Source organism: Silene latifolia, chromosome 7 (assembly GCF_048544455.1).
Source record: "Silene latifolia isolate original U9 population chromosome 7, ASM4854445v1, whole genome shotgun sequence".
In the NCBI taxonomy this organism is placed as follows: domain Eukaryota; kingdom Viridiplantae; phylum Streptophyta; class Magnoliopsida; order Caryophyllales; family Caryophyllaceae; genus Silene; species Silene latifolia.
In genome coordinates this window covers 106,080,402-106,103,841 of record NC_133532.1, presented here as the reverse complement: position 1 = coordinate 106,103,841, position 23,440 = coordinate 106,080,402, and the positions used below count along the sequence as shown (strand labels likewise).

The 23,440-nt window shown below is 38.0% G+C and overlaps 1 protein-coding gene across 1 annotated transcript; it reads left to right on the top strand.

Annotated features, from left to right (window-relative positions):
• Positions 1-386: 386 nt before the first annotated feature.
• LOC141592474 (E3 ubiquitin-protein ligase listerin) lies at positions 387-19,973 on the top strand. Its single transcript, XM_074413158.1, has 16 exons — positions 387-681; positions 857-968; positions 1,127-1,189; positions 2,796-2,873; positions 4,489-4,580; positions 4,754-4,856; positions 7,338-7,490; positions 7,959-8,614; positions 9,330-9,804; positions 10,579-11,069; positions 11,402-12,149; positions 13,364-14,069; positions 14,375-15,393; positions 15,833-16,291; positions 18,571-18,801; positions 19,541-19,973. The coding sequence occupies exons 1-16, from the start codon at positions 626-628 to the stop codon at positions 19,766-19,768; spliced, it is 5,670 nt and encodes a 1,889-aa protein (XP_074269259.1). The 5' UTR covers positions 387-625; the 3' UTR covers positions 19,769-19,973.
• The last annotated feature ends 3,467 nt before the right edge of the window (positions 19,974-23,440 follow it).

The following is a 23,440-nucleotide window of genomic DNA, read 5'->3' as shown; positions in this document are numbered from 1 at the left end:
TGGATTAAAAAATAATTTATTGCTAGGTGGCTTTTAGTCGATGTCTACGTGACATTTATAATCTATCTTAGATAGCTTTTAATTGATGTCTACGTGACATTTAATAGGTGTTTCAAGTAGCCTTTTAATAAAATTTTATAGATTAGAGTGACACGCGGATTAAGATGTGGCATTGCAAATGCATACGTGGCTTTTCCTTAGCCTACGTGGCATTGTCTGCGTGGCCTTTTGAAGTTAGCCTTTTAATAAGATTTTATAGATATGCTGGCATTAAATTGATATTAAATGAAGAGCAAGCTACTAAACACATAAGACAACTTTAAATTATACACGACAGAACATTACAATTAGGCCCGGACATTAAATCTATTATAATAATATTTCATAACACAAATACTGTAAAAAAAAAAAAAAAAAAAGGAAAATATTAGACGACGGGTTGCTAAGAGCAGAAGACCTTAATTGAAAGACCTACCCGAATCAAAACTAGTCTTCCAATGGCGGCAATTCTCGCATAAAAACCCATCGTCCATAATCATATCATTACCCAATTAAAAATTGAAGATACGCTCATCAATTTCTGAACAAAGAAAGAGAGATTACAATCAGTAATACTTAATCAATAATGGGTAAACAAAAGGGTGAAAGTGGAAGAACCAAAGCTCGTGCATCCAGCAGCAGGTTTACTCATCTCTTTATTATAATCAATCAACTTTTTTATTGTTTTTTTTGGATGTTTCAGTTGTTTTCGTTGTTGGATTTTTGTGAGTTTTGGTAGTTTAGTTTAAAGTTGCAATCTTAATGATTTGTTAAGCTCAATTAAGTGCAAAATTTGATGAATTTGATGATTTTTCAGTCTTGCTGCCTCACTTGTTCCTGTGGGCACACCTCAAATTGGGTTTGGTGGTTATTTGGGCAGTACTCGGGTTGATTCTGCTCTTCATGCCGAGGAATCCGGTTCTTTTAAGGTGAAATTTTTGAGCTTTTCGATTTAATTCGGATTATGTTGATCAATTTTGTGTAATTTAATTGCTGTAGTTCCAACGGGGTGAAAATTCCGTTTCGAGTTTCCTTGTTTGGCTTAGTAGTGCTGTGGTGGTGAACAATTTAAGTGGTTTGAATATAGGGTGTTGATGGTGAGATGGTGCAATACTTGAAAAGACTTGCTAGAAGAGACCCTACTACAAAGGTGATTTTCTCGGCTTGGTCTTTTTATCGTTTGTTATTTATGTAATACGAAGTAATACTTCTTTTGTTTCTAGGTATAGTTCGTATTTCATATCAGTCCGCTTAGAAAATTGTTTACGTTTTTGTTTTAGTCAAGTTTTTATCCCACTGGCACACATTTGCACGGTCTTAATAGCAAATGTAACCTATATGCGGGGACAAAGCGGGTTTGTGTTGAAAGATGTTAGTATTGATAAGACAATAATAAGATGACACTTAGCTCGATGGATGGGAAGAGTATCTTGAAAGCAAGTGCATAGATATGTACAATTTTGAGATAAGGAGTCATTGGGCCAAGTGCTTAAACTGCTTATTGTTCTTTTAGATCATAGGATATATATGAAATCACACGGGTTGCTATCAGTTTTATCACTGCTGTTAAGTATATGTTAGAATTGAGGCAAAAGGGCTTTTTACTCTTTTTAATAGTTGCGGAATGTTTGCGGGCTCCCATGGGAGATGACGTATAACAAGACGTTGCAAGTGTTTTTTTTTTTCGAAATGCAAATTGACTAAAGCATTAGAGGATATCTAAATCTGAGCAAAAACTACGCATAAGGCTCCAAGTTTCTGCCGAATCAAAGTTTGACAATTCTGGGATCACACACTACTTGATCATAAAGAAGCTAAGCCACGTCTGAGTATACTCTTCAGAGTGATTCATTCTCGGATATATAGTAGAATTATGCTCAACTGAATACACTTAGTAGATGTACACCTTGTGATTCCTGATCATCTGAACAATGCACGAAGACAGTGGTGGTGTGAAGAGAAATGGGGATGCAAAAGTAGAGAAAACTCATAATCCATGTATAAAACTTTTAGAATCCCTCCACGTTTCCTTCCCTTATCTTATATTCCTAATAAATCAAAGACAGTTTTAAAATCTGACAAAAAAGCCTTCCGGTAGAAGTATGTGCACTTAGTGATCTTGATGAAGAACTCTGACCTTTGTATTAAGAGGTTATCTCGTCCGAATAATCTAGTGTCAGAAAGATGCAAGTGGCAAGATTTTATATGCTGTTGTTTTTTGTAGATGGGCCCTGACTCCTGCCCTTCTGGAGTTACTTTTCAAACTTTCATTGATGAACCGTATCTTTGTCCAAGAATATATGTGTGACTTCATATGCTATTTTCTGTGAAAAGAAGATTGAGCCGAGTGATTAATTTTCTTATTTACAAGTTTTGTTGAAGAATATTCCTTTTCCATCAAAATTTTCATATTTTTCTCAATGCGTCTATTCTAATTCTCTGAGATTAGGTTTCCATTATTTTATTTTAATGACGATTTATGCAGAAGGATGCCTTTAGTATGTTCGTCTTGGTATCTATCCAAAGCATGTGACATCTCACATGTTGTGCTAAACGGGGATTGACAGTTTTGACATGCTACACTAAGCAACACCTTTTTTTGTATTCTGTTAATTTTTTTATATATATTTCGTTCGTTCGTAATTACATCTATGAGACAGTAAATGACATATGATGCTTAATTTTGTATGTATTAAAACAAATCATTTTTTTTCTCTATATTGATCTTGAAGTGCTGCTATCTTTTGTTACTACAGCTTAAAGCTTTAAATTCTCTAGCGGCACTACTGAAGGACAAGTCTGGGAAGGATGTTGTACTGATTATTCCACAATGGGTAAGTACTGTTTTGGACCCTTGTTTATGCTGCAGCCTATAGGAGTAATTGTTATTCAGGTCTCATCCTTGTGGGTGACATCTTATGACATGGTCATCATTTGTGAGTCAGGAATATAATTTTTTTAATTTCTGTTTTCTTAGTAGAGTAGTGTTTCTAATATTATATTGGTACGCTCTCAAGACACTATAATAGATATTATCTTGGGGAGAGGCTTATCTTTGTTTTCAGTAGAACATTTTGTGCATGTTGATGGATTCCTCACTGCCCAAGATTTGGGATCCGAGTTGTTGTGGAGACTATTGGTTTGGTAATTGCTTTTTGAGTACTCGAGATGTGTCGGCAATGGGCATGGTACGAGATCGCCCTCATTTTGCAACGGAATTTAAGCTTGTCGTTACGTTAGTTCCCGTTATATAATGCTTTTCCAAATATCGTTAATGTTTTTCCAAATATCGTTGAAAGTTTACCATAATTTTCATGACTTGCTCATTGTTCCTTTTAAGAAAAAAGTTTGGTAAATGGGCAGATTAGCAAGTGATGAATGTGTGTATCTAAAAAACATCATAAGATAGAGAACATGGACTCTTGACGTGAAAAATAATCTCGAGAATCTGATTTCAAGAAAAAGTAAAGAAATAACATATGATATCACATGGTGTTCAAAGCTTGTTTGAAGGGAAATGCTTATGGGAACAATTTTCCGTCAATAATTAATAAACTGAATCCTCCTAAAGTTATAGATATTTGGAGTAAAATCTCACCTTTCTCCATTTCAATGAACAAGTTCCATCTTCTTTATGAACTCTTTCTCATCCTTTTCTTGTTGCATCTAGTGTGAAGAGTATTTCGTGTTTCTGAAAATCACTGTATTGGCTTATGTGATCTTTGTGGGATTATTATGGTGCAAAGGTCTGGAAACATCATCAACAAATACGAAAGAAGTGTATAATATGGCCACCCAGCCCATGCATATTTGTGAGGCATTGCGCAGTATAAGGATGGTGGTTTCTTTTATCTAGAATAGATATTCCTCATCCTGAAGATTCACTTGATGGCATTACCTTTGGCCATGAAGGACTAAAGGGAGCATATGACCATGATTTGGCCATTTTTGAAAGCCTGAAAATGCGTTTTTAATAGTTCAGGGAAATATAATTCCAGCGGCCCTTTGATAGATAAAAAACAGGCTAGAGAGTGAGGAAATTTGGAACCAACCTTAACCATGAGCGAAGTGGTCTTAAGAAGTATTCTAATTTTGGTACAATTTTCTTTTGGATTATTTTGTCCGCATCCATTGATTGTATCACCCTTGAGAAAATCTTGTCAAAATTAAGAAAAAAGTTTCATGCTAGGCCGTATGTTTATTTTTGTGACCCTAGTAGTTATAACCATATCGCATACTCCGCATAGTGTTTGGTATTGAGGTATGCTCTGATGTCACTCCCATATGGTCTGGTGTGCACTTATTGATGAAAGTTTTGATTATTTTTTCTTTATATACTGTTCTCTTCTATGTCCTTTATTTGACCTTACTTTCTCATTAAGGTTTTGATATCAATTTTGATATTACTTTTTTCTGCGACCTCAGTCTGACCTGTGCTTTCTGATTAAGGGTTTTGAATATAGGAGGCTTTTGATGGATTATAACAGAGAAGTTCGACGTGCAACCCACGAGACTATGACCAGCCTCGTCACTGCAGCTGGGTTAGTAATATTCACTTTCTAAGCTGGATTTACATTGTTGTTATGTATCCCAGACTCCCAGTACAGTCGGTGATCTACCCTCACTAGTTTCTTTGAAATGGGCGAATGAAATTTTAGTTGATGCCAAATGAACTTTATTTTCTGGTAAAAGTAACATTTTCTCTCTTCTGCAGACGGGAGTTGGCAGTGCATCTTAAGTCTCTCATGGGACCATGGTGGTTTGGTCAGTTTGATTCAGTCTCGGAAGTATCGGTAGCTGCTAAGCGGTCACTGCAGGTTCATAGCATTTCATTCACTATTATTGTTCTTGATTGGTGACTAGGGCATTAGCTTGCTTATCAATCCCAATTGTTTTCTGTACTACTAAGAAAAACTAGTCAACTTGAGCTTCTGTCACAGTTTCATCTATGACTGTTACCAATCAAGAAAAAAAATTCTGTGCCAGGAGATATTTGAATGGATGGTTACATAAGCTTAAAAAAATGCATTTGTCTATTAGTTTCCGTTCTGCTATCAGATTTCACTGCTACATGAGTGTAACAACCAGGCCTACAAGTCTACAACTCATCGTCATTTTAGACATAATGTCATGATATGACTCTTTAACCAACCGTGGCAATTAGCCCAATATCTAGGAAAACGCTCATGTGGGGGATGGCGCAGGCCGCCTTCCGCTTCAATAACTAAGAGGCTATGTCCAAGTGATCCTTGAACGAAAATGAAACAACCATTTGCTATCTATCTAAAAAACTGTGGAGGGATTTACAAGGCATTTTAAATTAGTTTTGCCAAACTGGCGTGGAATGGATATATGTTAGTATGACACTATGACCTTCTCTGTATTAAATAACTTCTTTTTTCTATAGAATGCTTGATATTTATGCCAAATTTATTGAATAAAAAGAAAAACAATCGAAGAATACTGTTTTTTAGAGAGTGATATTATTGAACTCCCTATCTGTTGTGGGGCTAAAATGCTTACGAGAATTACCCTCTCTGGACTTTGCCAGACTGGTTTATTTCTTGTTTCTAGCTAGGATAGTTAGCAGTGAAGATGGAAGAACCTCTATACTTCTATACAGAAATTTGTCTCATTTCTCAGTTTTTTGGTGCACAACGAGGATATCTTATGATCATAGCAAGATGTGTGGAAAGAGAAATTGTGATTCTCTAATCAGAACCCTGGCATGTAACACTTATCTGATTTTCACCGTTCCAGTCTCTTTTTAGGTGCATAATGTTACAAGGGGAAACTCCTAGAATCTCCAGTCGAGGAGAGATCGCCTTGAGGGGCTGAGGGGGTGTTGGAAAAACCATGTTTATGCTATCTAGGATATTACAATATTTGACTCCGCAATTAGGTGGAGCATGAATTTGTGCGTGTTTGTGATTAGCCATTCTTTAGACTTTGTTTGAGGCTTTGTTGCTAGAACTCTTTTCCTATCAGTCTTTTAGTTCATTGATAACTCGTTTCATTTTTCTTATTAAAGAGAAAAAAAAGAGCGGAACCCTTTGTTTTTCCTGTGAAGGCTTCGAAGAAGTCATACTAAAGAAGAGCTCACTAGCAAGCAACTATTTTTTTTTGCAACGTCGTCTTTCATTTGTTATCTAAATTTCATTAGGATCATGCTCAAAGATCTATTATGGATAATGATAAGTATCCATATGATCATGAGCCACTAAAGTGAAGGGTCATACACTTGAAATATAGATTATCATGCAAATTTGGCCGGGCTCCTTCAGTTGAATATCCAGTATTGTGAACTCTATACTATTGCATAATGCGTCCTTTAAACCTCTACCAGCATGGCAGTATGTTGAGGCTAAAAAGGAGCTTGAGAAATAGAAATGGTTTTCTACTCGTGTAACCCTAAAGATTTCCCCTATTGACTTGGTAAAGGAGAATGAAGAAGAGTTGATTAGCCGAAGTTTGGAAGATGATTTGTTGGCTATACGTTAATGTACTTGGTGAAAAACATCATCGTGTATCTAATGATAATACTTTCACATGTCTAGTTAAAACTCCACTTTTTGAAGTTGTATAGTTGGAGTCGAGCTCTTGAGCTCTCCACTTGGATCAACTTTTTACTCCCTCCTTTCCCCTTAAGATTTGATTATCGTGATAATTTGAGAGAAATTGCTTTGCTCGTTTGCTCTTGTTTTTTTTATATGGACGTCGCCCTCATGGTGTCTTTTTGTATATGGGCATCGCCCCATGGACCTATGGTGTCTTTTTGAATGTGGATATCACCGTGTCATGCCTTGGTCTCCTTTAATGAATACTACCACATCTTTCTTATCATAAACATAAAAGAAACAGTTTTCTGTAACCAGTTTAATTGGCTAGTTGGCTTTTGTTCGAGGTGCTTCTAGGTGGTCTCATCTCGTATATACTCGGCCTTTTGCTCTTACCAATTTTCCTTGTATAGTTCTTTTCTGGTTGCTGATAGCGTAGACGGTTGAAAAGGGGATTGTGAGTTGTGACTAAGGATTTCGCTTTATTTACTGTAAAGGGCTGAAATTTGTGAGGCTGCTAATTTCAAACCTGGCTTTACCTTGGCAATGACGCATGTAATGCACCCTAATATGTCTGTTCCTTGCAAACATATCTATGTGATTATACTATGAGTCTATGACTACTTTGTTGGATCTCCTCTTCAACCTATATATGCACAAGTTTGTCATTTCATTATTGTGCATTCCAAATAACTACTCAGGGTGACTGGCTAAAAGTAGGATCTGTTTGCTATTGAACAGGTTGCCTTTCCATCTCACGAAAAGAGACTGGATGCACTGATGTTCTGCACGTCGGAAGTGTTCGAGTATTTGGGTGATAATTTAAAGCTGACACCGCAGAGTATGGCTGATCTTGCTGTCGCTTCTGACGAGTTGACAGAAATGCATCAACGAGTATGTACCTAGTCAAATGTCAATTGCAATGTCAAATGTTAAATGTTAAATGTCAATTGCAACTAGTTAGTCTATATGCTTTATGTTTTTGACATTCGTAGATCTAATGGAACTTTAAGTCTTTTAGGATAACTTATATATTTTGTAGACAGGTGTTATTAGTTTAGTTAGTTGTGCTGAGAAATCTCTCAACTTGTAATACTACATTATATTCTTTCATGTATGTGAAGTAGCCGTCTTTTGGTGCAATTCTTGACACATTTTTCATTATGAGTCTCTTGTATTGTTTACACATGGGTAAGGTTGCCTACATATGATCCTCCTTACCCCGCCATCTGTGGAATCATTGAAGACTGTTTTAATGCTGTTGCTACTTTTCTCTTGTATGTTGGTCTTTCATGATGTTTTGCTTCCCCTTCTAACATTGCTCGTCCCTTCATTTTTTCCGTCTCTTTCAATTTATGTCAGGTTATTTCATCATCATTATTGGCTCTTGCTACTCTAATTGATGTTTTACTGGGATTAAAATCTGCTAAAGTCAGCTCTGATGAGTCAAACAACCTACCAAAGAATGCTCTGAAAGCCCAGGATGTTGCAATTTCTTCTGCAAAAAGCTTGATGTCTGCTCATCGTAACTTCCAAGATTTTTTGAAATCTCATGATTCCGTTGTTCGGACAGCTACATATACAGTATTGCGAAGTTTCGTCAAGAATATTCCCGAGGTTATTGGTGAAGAAGATGTGAAAGCTCTTTCACCTGCTATACTGGGTGCTCTTCAAGAAAAGGACCCATCGTGTCACACAGCATTGTGGGAAACAATTCTGTTTTTCTGCAAACGTTTCCCTCAAAGTTGGTCTTCTATAAATTTTCAAAAAACATTTTCAAATCGCTTTTGGCAGTTCCTCAGAAACGGCTGCTTTGGCTCACAGCTGGTCTCGTACCCTGCATTTGTCCTTTTACTAGATGCTTTACCCCCAGAAATAGTTGGACTGCAGTTCTTTATTGACTTTTTCCAGAATCTGTGGGCGGGAAGAGATGCATCTCATCCTAGTAGTGCTGATCGCTTGGCATTCTTCCTTACCCTGAAAGAGTGTTTCCTTTGGGTCTTAAATAATGCATCAAGGTAATGTTTCTTCTTGGCAAATATATTAGCATGTAATTTGTTATTTATTTATTTATTTATGTGTTGCTTGTTCTATATTTTATTTCTTTTATGTTTGACTTTAACCTAGCAGGCCTGATTCTAGTGTTTCGTTTCATTGTAGCAAATATCTGACACACAATGCTGGTTTATCTTAATGCGTCAGGATTTTCCTGTACCTTAAGGACTTCTAATAGCTGCCAATATCTTTCTATTATGGACGATATTTGACCAACGCTGTCAGTACATGGCTGATATTTGACTGAGACGGTGCATCCTATGCCAATATATAACCACCACGACCAATACTAGACCGATAAAGCCTGTATGATTGATAAAAATAAGACTTCATAAACCGCACTATTGTCTACAAGCATAGTGCTACACTATCATGACCGTTATTGTAATCAGGACTGATGTCCAATACAATATGATATTTTGTTTATTTATGTGTAATGCAGCTTTCAAGTAATGAAGTGGCTTGCATATTAGCCTTTAGTCTATAATTCTATATCTCTCGTTTAGCTTGAATTAATTTGGTTCAGGTGAAATTAGTTTCAGACTTTCAGGTGAAGAGAATAAGAAAATACAGAGTAGTAATTAGTCTTGGTTAATATAAAAGCTTTGTTCGTTGTGATTCGACATGGTTCACTCCCTTCCAGTCATCTAATTTTCATGTGTTTTCTTGTTTTGCTAGATATTGTAAACAAGAAGATGTTTCCTCTTTTCGTTTTTCTCTTCTTGACAACATAATTGTGAAGCTTTTGTGGCACAATTTCTTGTCTGACTCTGAGACAAGACATGGAGAGATAGTTGAATCTGGTAAAAATGATGATGCTTTTTCAGAGATACCGAAATTGCTAGATAGTCATCTATTCGAGATAAGGCAAGGGCATTTGCATGATACAGGGGAATGTATTATCAATATTCTTTCTGGTATCTACCCTTTAGATTGTCAACTGCTCGTTCTGTTCTGTGAAGCATTTCAGGAAAACTGCCTTAAGGCGTTGCAGCAAACAGTTCATGCAGATGAAACTAGTTACAATCTAATGCAAATTAATCGGTTTATAGTCATGGTGGGAAAGTATGCAATTTCAAAATCTGAAAGCTGGCCTCTAGAGTTTCTGGCTGGACCTCTTTTGGAGAAAACTCTGTCACTAATTATATCTGCGGTAAGTTCAACATTTTTTTTTGTATGTGCAATCTTGCTTTCAAATTGGAATCTCTTCTTGTGGAGTTCATTCTTGATTTAATGGTTGCCTGCTCTTTTTTACCAATATTGACTGTGTTAAGAAATGCTTTGGAAGCCTTCTGATTGAAATTTACTGTCTTAAACCTTGTGGCTTAGGGAGTTAGGGTTAGCGTTTTTTTCCTGAGATGTTTTTATTTGTGGACAAGCTGATAAAATTTCTTCTTCCTCTTTTAAAAGAAGGGTCTGATTTTGCTCACCTTAAGTCATTAGTTTGAAGGCCATCCATTCATTATTAATATCTTAACAGATAAGGTATGGATGTATATGTCACTCATAGAACTAATGAAACATGGTTGAAGTAGACGAGTGCAAAGAGTTTCCATGTGATTCCGTTATCACCCTTCGAAGGGAAGATTCTATCACACGACATTTGTGTTTGAATTGTCGTCATTATATGGTGGGTCGTGAAATAGTGTCACTTTACGGGAACCTTTGAGGCACTGGACATTTCTTTCAAGATATTGATCTTATTATTCTATTCTTCTCTTACGTACTATGAGTTAGTTATTAGCTTTGCCTTTTGCATTTCTTATGCACTGATCAGATGTTTGTTCTTACTTGTTTTCTACTCATATATCTGTGGGACAACTGTTTAAGGTGTAGAATTTATCGATATATGGATCTTCAAATGCTGTCTCTAGCAGGCACCTCTTTAAGGATCTGGCTGATGATCTGTTTGTGTATTGTGTGGCAGGATTCAGCAGATGCAGTAAACTTTCTACTAGTCATGGTTTCTATTTTTGGACCCAAAAAAACCATACAGAAAATTATTTCTAGTGAGGAGACTGCTAGTGGGATCGGTGCTGATGTCACTGATGGGGTCAATAGAGAACCCAACAAATTTCTGAATGCTTTTGAGAGAACATTTGTACATTGGTGTTTTATGGGAAATGAGAGTTTAGTTGATTCCCGAATGAATGTTTTGCTTGCATTGCTAGATGAGGAGTGTTTTACTGAGCAATGGGATACCATTATCTCATATGCTGCCATTGCTGGTACATCTCACGTTGGAAGGTTGGCTACTCTTATTCAAAAAGTAAGGAGTTTGACAAGGCAAAGATCAAGAGTCCATAACAACAAAATTTTCCAAATTTCGTGCTGGCAGCATGAGAAGCTGGATTCAGTTGCATTTTCTGTTATGTTGAGTGCTCCTGAGTCGCTAGATTCTCATGTGAAGTTCATACGGTATGGCTCATGCTTCAGATTTATGTTATTTGTGATTGCATTCCGATATGGCCTTTAAGCTTTTTGCTGAGCTCAAGCTCAATGGTGACTCTCATCGTTGTTGGGGAGAGTCCTGGCCCATGTTAGATTTGTAAGACCATATACATTTCGGTGCATTTTTTCATTTCCAGTGGAGCCAAAGACTCATATTCTAATGGCTAACTAAATTGGCTGTGCTTTATATTGTGAAGTAGCAGTCATTCTGCTACACTGTTCAGGCTGTTTAGTTATTATCGTGGTACTTGTATCTACATTTATGTCATCTCTGATGCTTGGTGGACTTTCTGCTGCAGAGCTGTCCTTGGTGGTTCCATGGAAGATGATGATGTATCTTTTCTTTCCAAAAATGCGACTGTTCATGTTTACGAGAGAGCATTTGATGAGTTAGTAGCTTTCATTATGGAGTCTCCTTTTGCTTGCGTCAGGAAATTCGGTTCATTATCACGTTCTCTAGTGAACTCTTCTACATCAGAAATAAAACATAATGTAGATGTGGGACATTTGGCTAAGAGGGCTTACTTTGCTCTTGAGGTTCTTAGTAGTAGCACTTTTACCTTGAAGTCATATTGCAAGGAGAGTGAGTTGCTCCTAGGCGCTGCAGGTGTTATGTTTGTAATTGACTGGGACTGCTGTTTATCGCAATTATTAGGCACCGAGTTAAAGAATTGTTCCCAGGATCATATGATGGCAAGGGAGAAGTTTGGTAGAGCTATGCACGAATTCCGTACTAGCATTGACAAACAATTCTGGAGAAGTTTTCCGGCACAATTTCGTGCTAAACTAGGGAGCCTTCTTGTTCAGTTTAATAGGTCCTCTATTTTTGTGGACGACACATTTGATACTAGTGTAGTAACGTCTTTATGCTGCAAGTGGATCGTTGAAGTTTGTGAATGTCTGTGTGTAAGTCAATTAGAGGAGCAAAATTTAATCGACAAGCTTTTAGGCAGTGATGACTTATGGCCACTGTGGATCATGCCAGCTAACAGCACAAACAAAGAGAAAATTACTCTCAGACTTGAGCATGCACCTACTGATGTTCCTGTAAGTTAATTTTATGGCTGGGTCCTTTTTAATAATTTAGGTGGCTTTTTTTTCTTCATCAATGTCTCCTCTGTTCTAATCATTTGGAGGTAAGTTTGTGTACAGTTGATTCCTTCTTTGCTTGTTAGAATTTTCTTTTAAGATGCCGACGACTGGCATAATGTGGATGCCAAAGTGACCTGTTGTATTCTATTATAGAATTACTACTTGTTCATGCATTCGTCAATTGCTCCGAAAACGTTCAGGATTGTATAACTGTGTCTGTGATCTTGTATACATAGTTCTGGACTGGTTCTCTTCTTAAAAACCTTTTTTTTTTGTGGGAGCAACTTTTATAAATCTTATGCACCTGGAGGATGCTTATAACGTTTAGGGGGTCGTTTGGTTACCCACTAAACAATGCAGGAACTTAAATTCATGTGAATTGCAAAATGGGTATGTTGTTTGGTTACCCCAATTCACATGAATTGGAAGTTCCCATGAATTCCAATTCCTCCACAATGGAGGAAGTTGCTTACCTAGGCCCCCCTAGGTAAGTTAGAATGCCTACATGAATTGCACTTCCTCCATGGCAACCAAACATTTTTTTGCAATTCACATGAATTCCAAATTCACGTGTTTTATGACTTCCTAGGCAATACAAATTCCTATATGCAACCAAACGACCCCTAGGTGTACCTGAATGAATTTGTACTGTGTGGTTTCTTAGCGTTTTCCCCTTTTTCAGCTCTCCCCTAAATAAACAAATGAATTTTTTTTGTCTTGCTTTTAGTACTGGTTACCCATCATCCTTGGCAAATATGGATGATATTTACTGTAAAAGAAGTGATTGTTGTAGCCTTCTAGCTTTCAAGGACTGGGATTAATATTATTAGAAGAACACTACTCCAGTGCCATTAAGGCTGTCGCCCTTGGCGAGTAGGAATGAGGGTCGATGTATGCAACCTTAAACCATTGTTTTCAACATAGAGAGGTTATTTTCTAATGACTCAAATTGAAACTTGCTTCTAATGCCTGCTACTTCATAACATAAGAAGCACTTGCAATTTTGTAAGCCATTTTGGTTAAAGTGGCACACCAAAATACGTATAATTTAGTTCATACTTTCCGTTTTTGGGTACCTTTTAATTCGTTTGTGGCATTTACTTTACAGTGGCTAGAACGCTTCATATATACTCAACTATTAAATTTTTATTTTTATTTTGTGGCTGCAGGTATTTCGGACTCATGAATTTGTTGCTCTGATAGACAAACTTATTTTGGAAATTGGTGTCGCTAAAATGTTTGTTGCATTTAATCCACATCCTACAGCTACAGAAGAGGGTCAAAGCGAAAATTACGAGCTTGCTGCTTCTCAGTCTAAGTCTTTCCGAGCTTGGCTCGTGGCTGAAATGTTCTGTACTTGGAAATGGCCTGGCGGTAGTGCTTTAGGGACACTTTTGCCTTCTTTGATCTCTTATGTGAAAAGTGAACAAGGGGGAGAGTCAAGTTTTGTGTTTGACTCAGTATTGAACATTTTGCTTAAGGGTGCTCTTATCTGCGGGATAAATGGGCAGTTAAGGTTTTTTAATACGTGCCCACCTTCAAATAAAGATCTTGATGAGATTGAGGAACCTTTCTTGAGAGCCCTTGTGTCTTTACTCGCCACTTTGTTAAATGAAGGAATATGGAACCAGGAGCAAGCTATTGAGTTCTGGCAATTGCTAATATCTGACCTTTATACGGGACAAGAAACAAACATAAATTGTCTGAGGATTCTTCCGCTTCTTGTGCCTGTTCTTGCACAATTCTTGCACGAGAGTGGAGGATCCAAAGACATGGTCATAGATTCCCTGCCTATTTCATTTAGAGAAGATGTTCAGGATTGGCTTGGAAAGACTCTGGCATTCCCATCTCTAATATCATGGACTTCTGATGAAGGTAATCACTATATTTAGGAAGTGCTGAATAGTGTTTTTTTTTTTCATTTTGTTTCAAGGGGAGATTTGCTTTTCCTGGCTTGGTGGGATTCTCTGAGTTTATCTCTAACATTTATTTATTCGTATGTATGTTCTTTTTCTTGTAATATTGAATAGGTGTCAGCCTATGTTACTGCAACTCTTCATATAGACTCTTGACTTATGTTACTCCGACTCTTCGTATAGACTCTTCATATAGATTCTTGACTTATTTCAAGAGGTGATTTTATTGTTCTAATGTTTCTATTTTGGAACATATGCTTACAGATATAAAAGAATGGTTCCATCTGGCTTTATCATGTTTCCCTTTAAGAAGAACAGAAGACATGCACCAGTTGAAACTGCATCCAAGCTCTTTGGAGACGAAACATTTACTTGATTTGTTCCGTAAGCAAAGGCATGATGCTAGCTTGTCAATTGTTAGTAATTCATTGCCAGTGGTACCGGTATTGCTGTCACGTTTGATGGTTATCGTAGTAGGATACTGCTGGAAGGAATTGGATGAAGAAGAGTGGAGATATATATTATCTCACTGGAGGAGCTGGACTGAGTTAGTAGTTACAACTATGGAAGAAGCTGCGGAAAGCTTGGACATTGAAAATGGTGATAATTTAGAGGTTACAGTCAGCAAAGTAGAGCAACTCATGCATAATTTGGATTCTTCTCTGGTGAATATAGCAATAAATGCTCTTTATGGTTTTTCTTATCTAATGGAGCTGAGTAAATGCCATCCATCGGACCAAACTGAGAGTTTAACATTCTGCACTTCAGAAGTATGCCAATTTACAATTGATCAGATTCAAGAGGGGGTTCTCCGAATATTCTTCTCAGCTGGCATTTCAGAAGCTATTTCAGATTTGTTATCCTGTGAGGGTCTCTCCATCATATCTAGAAGCCATGCTACGTGTCCACAGTTCTGGAACTTGGTTGCACGTACCGTCATAAATTCTTCTATGTCATCGAGGGAAAAAGCTTTCAAAGCAGTTGAGCTTTGGGGGCTTAAAACAAACGTTATTAGTTCATTAATGTCCATTTTATTTTCTTCTAAACTCGTGTCGACCGTGCAATTTGCTTCTTTTGTTCTCCTTTCTAGCGCACCACTCTCTAGCAGTGCCATCATGAAGGAGAATGTATTAGACTCTCTTCCTGGAACTAGTACTAGTGTTTCAGTATCTGATAATCTCGATTTGCTTGCTGAGAGTAATCTACTTAGAGACGAGATACATCGGCTATTATGTACATCACCCGCTGAGATACTTGACCAGGATTTGGAAGCTCAAGAAAGGGTAAGTCTTCTCGATATTGTTTAACATCTTTTGGTGGAGTCTGACTCTTCTTTTGTTTTGCTATTTTTTCTTTTGATGGAGCTTGACTCTGCCTTTTGTTTTGTTATTATTTTATTTTATTAAGTGTTTTTTTTTCTCTCTTTTTTTTTTTTTTTTTTTTTTTTTTTTTAAATCTCATTTTTACTATCATTCCCAATATTTTGAATTACTTTTTCTTTGGATTATATATTCTTCTCATTAGTCTCTTTTTTTCCTCAACTTTTCTAAAAAAAGAGTTTTTCACAGATTTGTGATTATCTTAACTTTATTTTACCTGTAATTAACTGTTTGAAACTATGGTCGTGTAGTTCCAAATCATTTTGGGATCTAGGCTATCTTGTTACTATTTTACCATTATTGTGCATCGGAATAATGATGGAAATAACGATACATATTGCAGGTACAGGTTTTCCTTGCTTGGTCCCTAGTTCTTACATATCTTGCATCTTTACCGGCTTCTTCATCCAAGAGGGAAAAGTTGGTTCAAGAAATACAAGAGTCTGCATCTTCAGCTATATTGGACTGTCTTTTTCAACATATTCCCTTTGAATTGGCTGTGACAAATGGCATGAAAAAGAAAGACTCAGATCTCCCAGCTGAGTTGGAAGACATTGCAACAGCGGCTACACGTGCGATTAGAACAGGGTCTGTACTATTCGTCGTGGAATGTCTTTGGCCTGTACGACCACAAAGTTTGTCTTTACTTGCTTCTGCAATATTTGGGTTAATGCTCCATGTTCTGCCGGCGTTCGTTCGAGTTTGGTTTACTAGTTTACGTGTTCGTTCTGCTTCATCTGCTATTGAATCTTTCACTAAAACATGGTGCAGTCCCCATCTGGTGTCAGATGAATTATCTCAGGTTCACTATTCTATTATCCTTTCTAAGTTTTAACCACATGTCCTATGTGCAATTTTAAATATTTTTCCAGATTTCTTTGTGCATAGTCAACATTATTGTAGATTCAGTATTTAACTACAAGTGTTTGATTTGGCTGCCATACATGTTGATTATCATTGAGAGTTCTTACATTACCAATTTCTGTATATATTTCTTATTATCTGGCCATAACAGTAAACTTAGATGAGTTATTTTTTTTTCTTTTCAAAATGCAACTTAAATACTCTCTCAGATTAAGCCTTCTATATCCTGATAAAAATTACTTTACCTATTATTGAAGGTTTCAAATAATGATTCATGTTAGCCGATCCCAAATAAATTTGGGATTATGGCTTGCTGCTGTAGTATTCTGATGAAATGATCTGAGATAACTTTTCGGGGCTCATTAATGTCTCACTGTTTACTAGTTTCTATCCTATCTCGTCTCTTTGCTTTTTTTTTTTCCTAGTAATTGTGAAGCTTACGAGGGATATTCAGGACGACATCCCTTGGTGTATGATGTTTGCTGATGATATTGTGTTGATTGATGAGACGAAAGAGGGGGTGGAGAGGAAGTTGGAATTGTGGAGGCAGACTTTAGAGACTCGTGGGTTTAGGTTGAGCATGAGTAAGACTGAGTATTTGAGGTGTCCGTTCACTAAAGTGGCGGGGTTGAGATCCACGAGGGCGGGGAGTATTACTTTTGATGGGAATGTTGTCGAGGGTCGATTTCTTCGGATATCTAGGATCTATTATTCAAAAGGATGGGGAGTTAGACGGAGATGTGGCTCACAGAATTAAAGCAGGGTGGTTGAAATGGAAGGGTGCTTCGGGGTTTTTATGCGATAAAGATATGCCCCAAAGATTAAAGGGAAAATTTTATCGCACGGCAATTAGGCCTGCCTTACTTTATGGTTCCAAGTGTTGGGCCGTGAAACATTGTCACATTCAAAAGATGAGTGTGGCGGAGATGCGTATGTTGAGATGGATGTGCGGACATACAAGGAAAGATCGATTAAGGAATGAGGTGATTAGGGAAAAGGTAAAAGTGGCGCCAATAGAGGACAAGATGATGGAAAACCGACTAAGATGGTTTGGCCATGTGAGAAGGAGACCTATGGACGCCTTTTGATTAGGAGGCTTGGAGAATGAAAAAAGGCCCCTAGAGGTAGAGGAAGACCGAGACAGACATGGTTGAGAGTGATAGAGCACGATATGAGATTTCTGGGACTTGAGGAGAGTATGGTGACGGAGAGGGCACAATGGAGGGAAAGGATACATGTTGATTTCTAGTATTTTTTTTTTTGACATATTTAGTGTTTTTATTTAATTTAAAAAAATTAAATTATTTGTTCTTCTCTCCTTTATTACATTTTTCTACCGACCACTTTCTTATATATTTTACTTGGTTCACTTTTAAGGCATTCCGGATCCTTAATTCTATTTCGGTTTTCAAAATCGTTTTAATCTTCCCTCTCGATTTAAATTTTAAGTTTTTATAAAAGAAAGCTGAAATTTGATTTTAAAACCTGTAAGCTTTACCTTGACTTTCCATTACATTTTCGCTCCCCCTTTTTGTTTTTCATTTTCCCTTCTCTATTCGCTTTTTGAGGTGTGCGTTCACCTATGGATGGTTCTAAAGGATGATTCATGTCAGCCGACCCCAAATCATTTTGGGATTAAGGCTCTGATGTTGTTGTTGTTGTTGTTGTAGTAATTGTGAAGCTCAAAGCCAGTCTTTTATTGAATATGTTTTTTGCGTTTTCTGCTCAATCTCATAGCATCTTTTGGGTTTTCCTGTACCATCATATATCATTGAGGCTTTCGAGGCGTAAAAGTTGCAAATATTCTTTATAGGGTGCTTACTCTGTTATCCATCACGTTTAATCCTAAGATAGTTATTTAGCTAGGACATGACATATCTGATCTGGAGTAAATTGCTTTATGCATGTGTTTGTTGTTTTCCTTTTTTTCGGGTTTTGGTATATTACACTTTCTAATTTTACCTCCCTTGATCACTTTTGCTTAACTCTATTTTTATAATCCATCTTGCTATGCCACATATGTAAATAAAAACTACAATTTATACACATCTTTATTAAGTAAAAAGATTTTCATAGTTACGACAAAAAAGGATCTCCGGAGATTTACGGTCCAAAAGAGAAAAGGCCTCACTTGTCTTTTAATCCCCAATTTGTTTTTGATGTTTCGCTAATTTCGAGGTAATATTGTAGTGACCATTTTTAAAATTAATGTTGCAGATAAAGAAGTCAGATTTCGTAGACGAGTGTTTTTCTGTCAGTGTAAGTAAATCTGCCAATGAAGTCGTTGCTACTTACACCAAGGAGGAGACGGGAATGGATCTGGTTATTCGACTTCCTGTTTCATACCCGCTTCGGCCTGTTGATGTAGAGTGTACAAGGAGCCTTGGAATTAGCGAAGTTAAACAAAGAAAATGGTTGTTGTCCTTGATGGCGTTCGTTCAAAATAAGGTAACACCTGGTCTTTTTCTCTAGTGCTTAAAATTTGTTTGTAGTGTCTGCTCGTATTTTTATGAACATAGAGTGAATAATATTTTGACATGCAAAAGATAAAATTTTGTAGCGAGTCGTCGGAAAGTTTGCATCCAGGTAAAACATTTTGAACAATCTCAGTAGTATTTTACACTATTACATTTTCCTAATTTTCACTGATTTTCACTTTTAATGTGATGACTTGCATTTATGATTTCATGTTTGATGTGGAATTAATTATGATATGAAATATTGATTCCAACTGTGATCGTGGACTCAGTCACCGTGTCTCGATATGGATATAGATATGGATCTCGGTCAGCATAACACAATCCTTCTATAGTCTATACACAGTGGCTATGACCTTAAATCGTGGTGATGCGGTTGCGATTTGACGCCTAGACAATGATTTGACACATTTCTGAACACATTATTCAAATGATAATTCAAGTTTCTTACCATACTCTTTAAATTTTGGGTACTTGTTTCACTTTCAAGTGATACTCCGTATTTCTTTCCATATAGATTTTTTTAAATTTCAGTCAAGTAAAGTAATTGTTTGAACTCTAATTTTTTCTATTATGGAACATGAAATTATGTTATCACAATTAATTTGTAAAATTAACTTATATATTAGTCATAAAATTTGGAAAATAAATGATGTGATGACCAAGCTCCTCCACTGTCGACTAACCTTTTTCTTTGGCTATGATTTCAGAATGGTGCATTGGCGGAGGCAATAAGAATATGGAAGAGCAATTTCGACAAGGAATTTGAAGGAGTAGAGGAGTGCCCGATATGTTACAGTGTAATCCATACATCTAACCATAGTCTTCCTCGCCTCGCTTGCAAGACGTGCAAACACAAGTTCCATGCCGCCTGCCTCTATAAATGGTTTTCTACTTCTCACAAGTCTAATTGCCCTTTGTGCCAGTCTCCTTTTTAATAGAATGATCTCTAATTGGCATAATCAAGTTCTTATTAGATTCTTTTTTTTTTTTTCAGTGAGTTCTTATTTGATTGTAATTTATCAGTTGAGCATAATCGCTTTTCTAGTTTGAGATTGTTCAAATTGTAACAATAATAACCACTTTTGTGTAGAGTATATTTATTCATAGAATCTCAATCGCGTCATACCCCGTCTTGTGCAAGTTGACTTGCAGAATACAGTAGCTTTTAGCTAAAATCGATAGGGATGCGCATGCCCTTGGGAGTATTGTGGTTGAGCTTATAGTTCATCTTGATATTATGAACTTGTGGATTAAGAGAGGCGCACAATTAGAACTAGTCCGAGTATATGACTATCCAACCCACGAGAAATAATAGACTTAAAGATCTCAACAATCCCGAAAAAGACGAGTCAGCTAAAACACTACTAGTAAGGAAGAAATCTGATGGGAGAAACTTAAAAACCGTTTTCTAAAGCTAAATTTTGACGGATTGAAAATAGATGACAATAATGCGTCTTTAGGATATCTGTAAGAGATCATAATGATAAAGTTGTTTTGTTGGGAGCAAAAAAGTGCGAATTTAACAGTATTCTTGGCGCGGAAGCTCTCGCTTTAAAAGAAGTCATTTTAGCAGCTAAATATTTAGGAATCTCAAAGTTAATTGTGAAAGGTGATAATTTATGTATTAAGTCAATTCGTAGTGAGTTATCATTAGCACGCCATTTAGAGAAAAAAAACAGGGGAGGGAATCCTAAAAAAATCATCCTAAAAACGTTTTCTCGCCGACAACTCCAGTACACCTTTTTCTGGTCGCCGGCGAGGTCTTCCTTTCTCTTTCTTTTCGCTCTTTATCCTTAGTTTCGTGTTGACCATCTACCACCTGTGGTATTACTCGATTTCGATCAAGTTCTTAAAATTGTTTCAGCTAATTAGCCATTGATCGACCAGTGTTTCTGTTCTTTGCTCTTCGAGTAATCCACGGCGCGTCCCTTTATGACTTTCAAAGTAGTACGATTGATATTATGATTGATTGCTGTTGGTGGATTGGAGTATGGTTGTTGGTGTTGAGATGGTTGATGATGTTCGCGAGGTGCGTCCTCGGCTGAGTGGAGTTACTTGCGGGAGTGGCTTCACGCCCTAGTTGATGAGCGGGGGCTTAGGTGGGTACGGCTGCGGTCCCCCCCACTGGTAGGGCTACACACTTTAGTGTGTAGTCAGTTACGTGATGAGATTGGGAGTTGGAGGTAGCTTGTGATAAGCTATTTATCTTATCGTACTTTCTCTTCTTTTGATTATGCAGTAAACTGACCCCGTTGTTGTTTTGTAAATCTGTGGTGATCCATTCGGGGATGGTGAGCAGATTGTGACAGGTGATGATGGTCTTTAGCTTTGGGGACGAGATAGAAGTCATCACTTCGAGTCTAGCTTCCGCTGTCATGAGATTTATTATTTTAGTTTCAGTTGTTGAACACTAATAGACATTTGTTTTGGAGTTGGTTTTTGGAACATGTAATCGTTAATTTTTTATACTTTAATAAATGTTGTTTTGGAATGATAACTTTGATATACTAGCCTCGGAAAACCGAGATGGTGACGGTCTCTCATGCTAGGGTGGTTCCGGTAAGGCACCTTGGTATGTGAGGGTGTCACAATTACCATTTGGGACGAAGTCCCCGTTGAATTCACTAAGCAATACGCCGGCAACGTCGAGATTCAAGACAACACCCTCACCCTTGAGGTCCTAACCCATAATAACAAAGAGGGATTCACCGAATTCCTAACCCGTTGGAGAAGGGTGAGTACCCAATTGGTCAGCAAGCCGAGCAAATCAACCTCGGTGGAGAAATTTGTCAACAATCTCCGTCCGGTTTATGCCAACCTACTAAGGTATCAGAACATCAAAACTTCCAGGATCTGTAAATCCTCGGGATCTGTATCGAAGATGACCTACGCAAGGACGTTTTGGCCAAAAAGCACGGGTAGAGGCTATCAACGATCTACATCAACTGGTCGTCCCTACGGCCAAGTAAACAAAATCGATGAGGTCAAACTCATCGAGCTGACTGCAAGGAAAGCTGAACGTCCCCAAAGGACATTCACCAATGTGGGATCAACCTACGCTAGCGCCCTAAAAGTCTCATGGAACAAGGGAAACTTCAACCACTCGGGCCCACTCCGAACCCGCCTGAAGCCAGAAGAACCCGGTTTTGGAACCTAACGCCTATTGCCAGTACCACCTAGGCAAGGGCCATGACACAAAAACTTGCTTCAAGCTGAAGCACGCTATCCAAGCTATGATTGACAAGGGAGAGGTACCTCTATCTCCGCCAACAAAACCAAACAACAAAACAAACCCCTTAGGAATCCATTCCATCTCAGATGACGAGCCAACTCTGGATTGCTCGCATCTCATCTTGCCCATTAAGGACGAGATCAATGCCTTGGAAAAGGACGCCCCGGACGATATATTTTTGTTCAGCGCCGCGCTTATGCTCTCCATGTTTCAACAAGTTGAGGAAGCCATAACAAGTCTCTCAGAAAGGATCACCCGACACGAGGATGCTTACCACCGGATAATATTCAAGCCACTAACACATGCACCACATCCAAGGGAACTCCCAATTCCAGAAAGGACTACTCCCGCGACCATTCTTGCATGCACCTCACAACATAAACCACAATAATCAACCCCACAACAACTTCCCCCACAAAAACTATCCTCCGAGGAATACCCCTCCAAGGTACCCTCGCGACCCTGAAATCAACATCTGGAAAGACGACGTGGATGATGTCTACATTGTCTCAGTAAAGGGCAAGCAAATCAAAGAAATTGATCACCTTACTCGATCTGGACGCCCTTAGTAGAACCGAAATAACACAATGAACAACCCGCCAGTAATCAGTGACCAAATCGTCCCGGACGTGGACATTCAACCTAGGGTTCCCGATAAATCGATTCTCAAGCAACTCCAGAAGGCCAAGGCCGAAATATCCATTTGGCAACTGATCGCCACATACTTCGAGCACCGACAACTTTGCTTCAAGCCTTGGGAAAACTAACAGTGCCTTCCACCTTCTCACCCGAAGAAGTGGTAGCCTATATAACCAGGGATGTCCCTGACCTGAATAACCCAATCATCTTCTCCGATGAGGATATCCCTCCCTTTTGAGCCAACCACAACTTGTCCCTATACATCACCGTGCAATGCTTGAGAAAGAACATACCCACGGTCTTGGTGGATGACGGATCTGTAGTCAACGTCATTCCTCTCAAAATAGCTCATAAGCTAGGGGTCAAGGAAGCTGACCTAATCCCGACCAATCAAAGAGTTCGTGCCTACGACGGCACTCGCCGTAAGGTCGCAAGTCTTATCACCCTAACCATCGCAACAAGACCCTTGGAGAGGTACGCCAGTTTCCAAGTAGTCGACATCGACGCATCATTCAACATGCTTCTAGGGCACCCCTAGATCCATGCTGCCAAAGCCGTCACATCAACCCTTCACCAAAAAATCAGGGTCCCCTTCAACGGGAAAACAATCACAATTACGGCATCCCAAATCAAAGCTGTCATGAAAAAGGGGATAGCCTCGCAAATCACTGAGGAGGTCATCAACGAAATGTAGAGATTCCAAGCTGTGAATGCCCTAACTGACGAACCAACATCA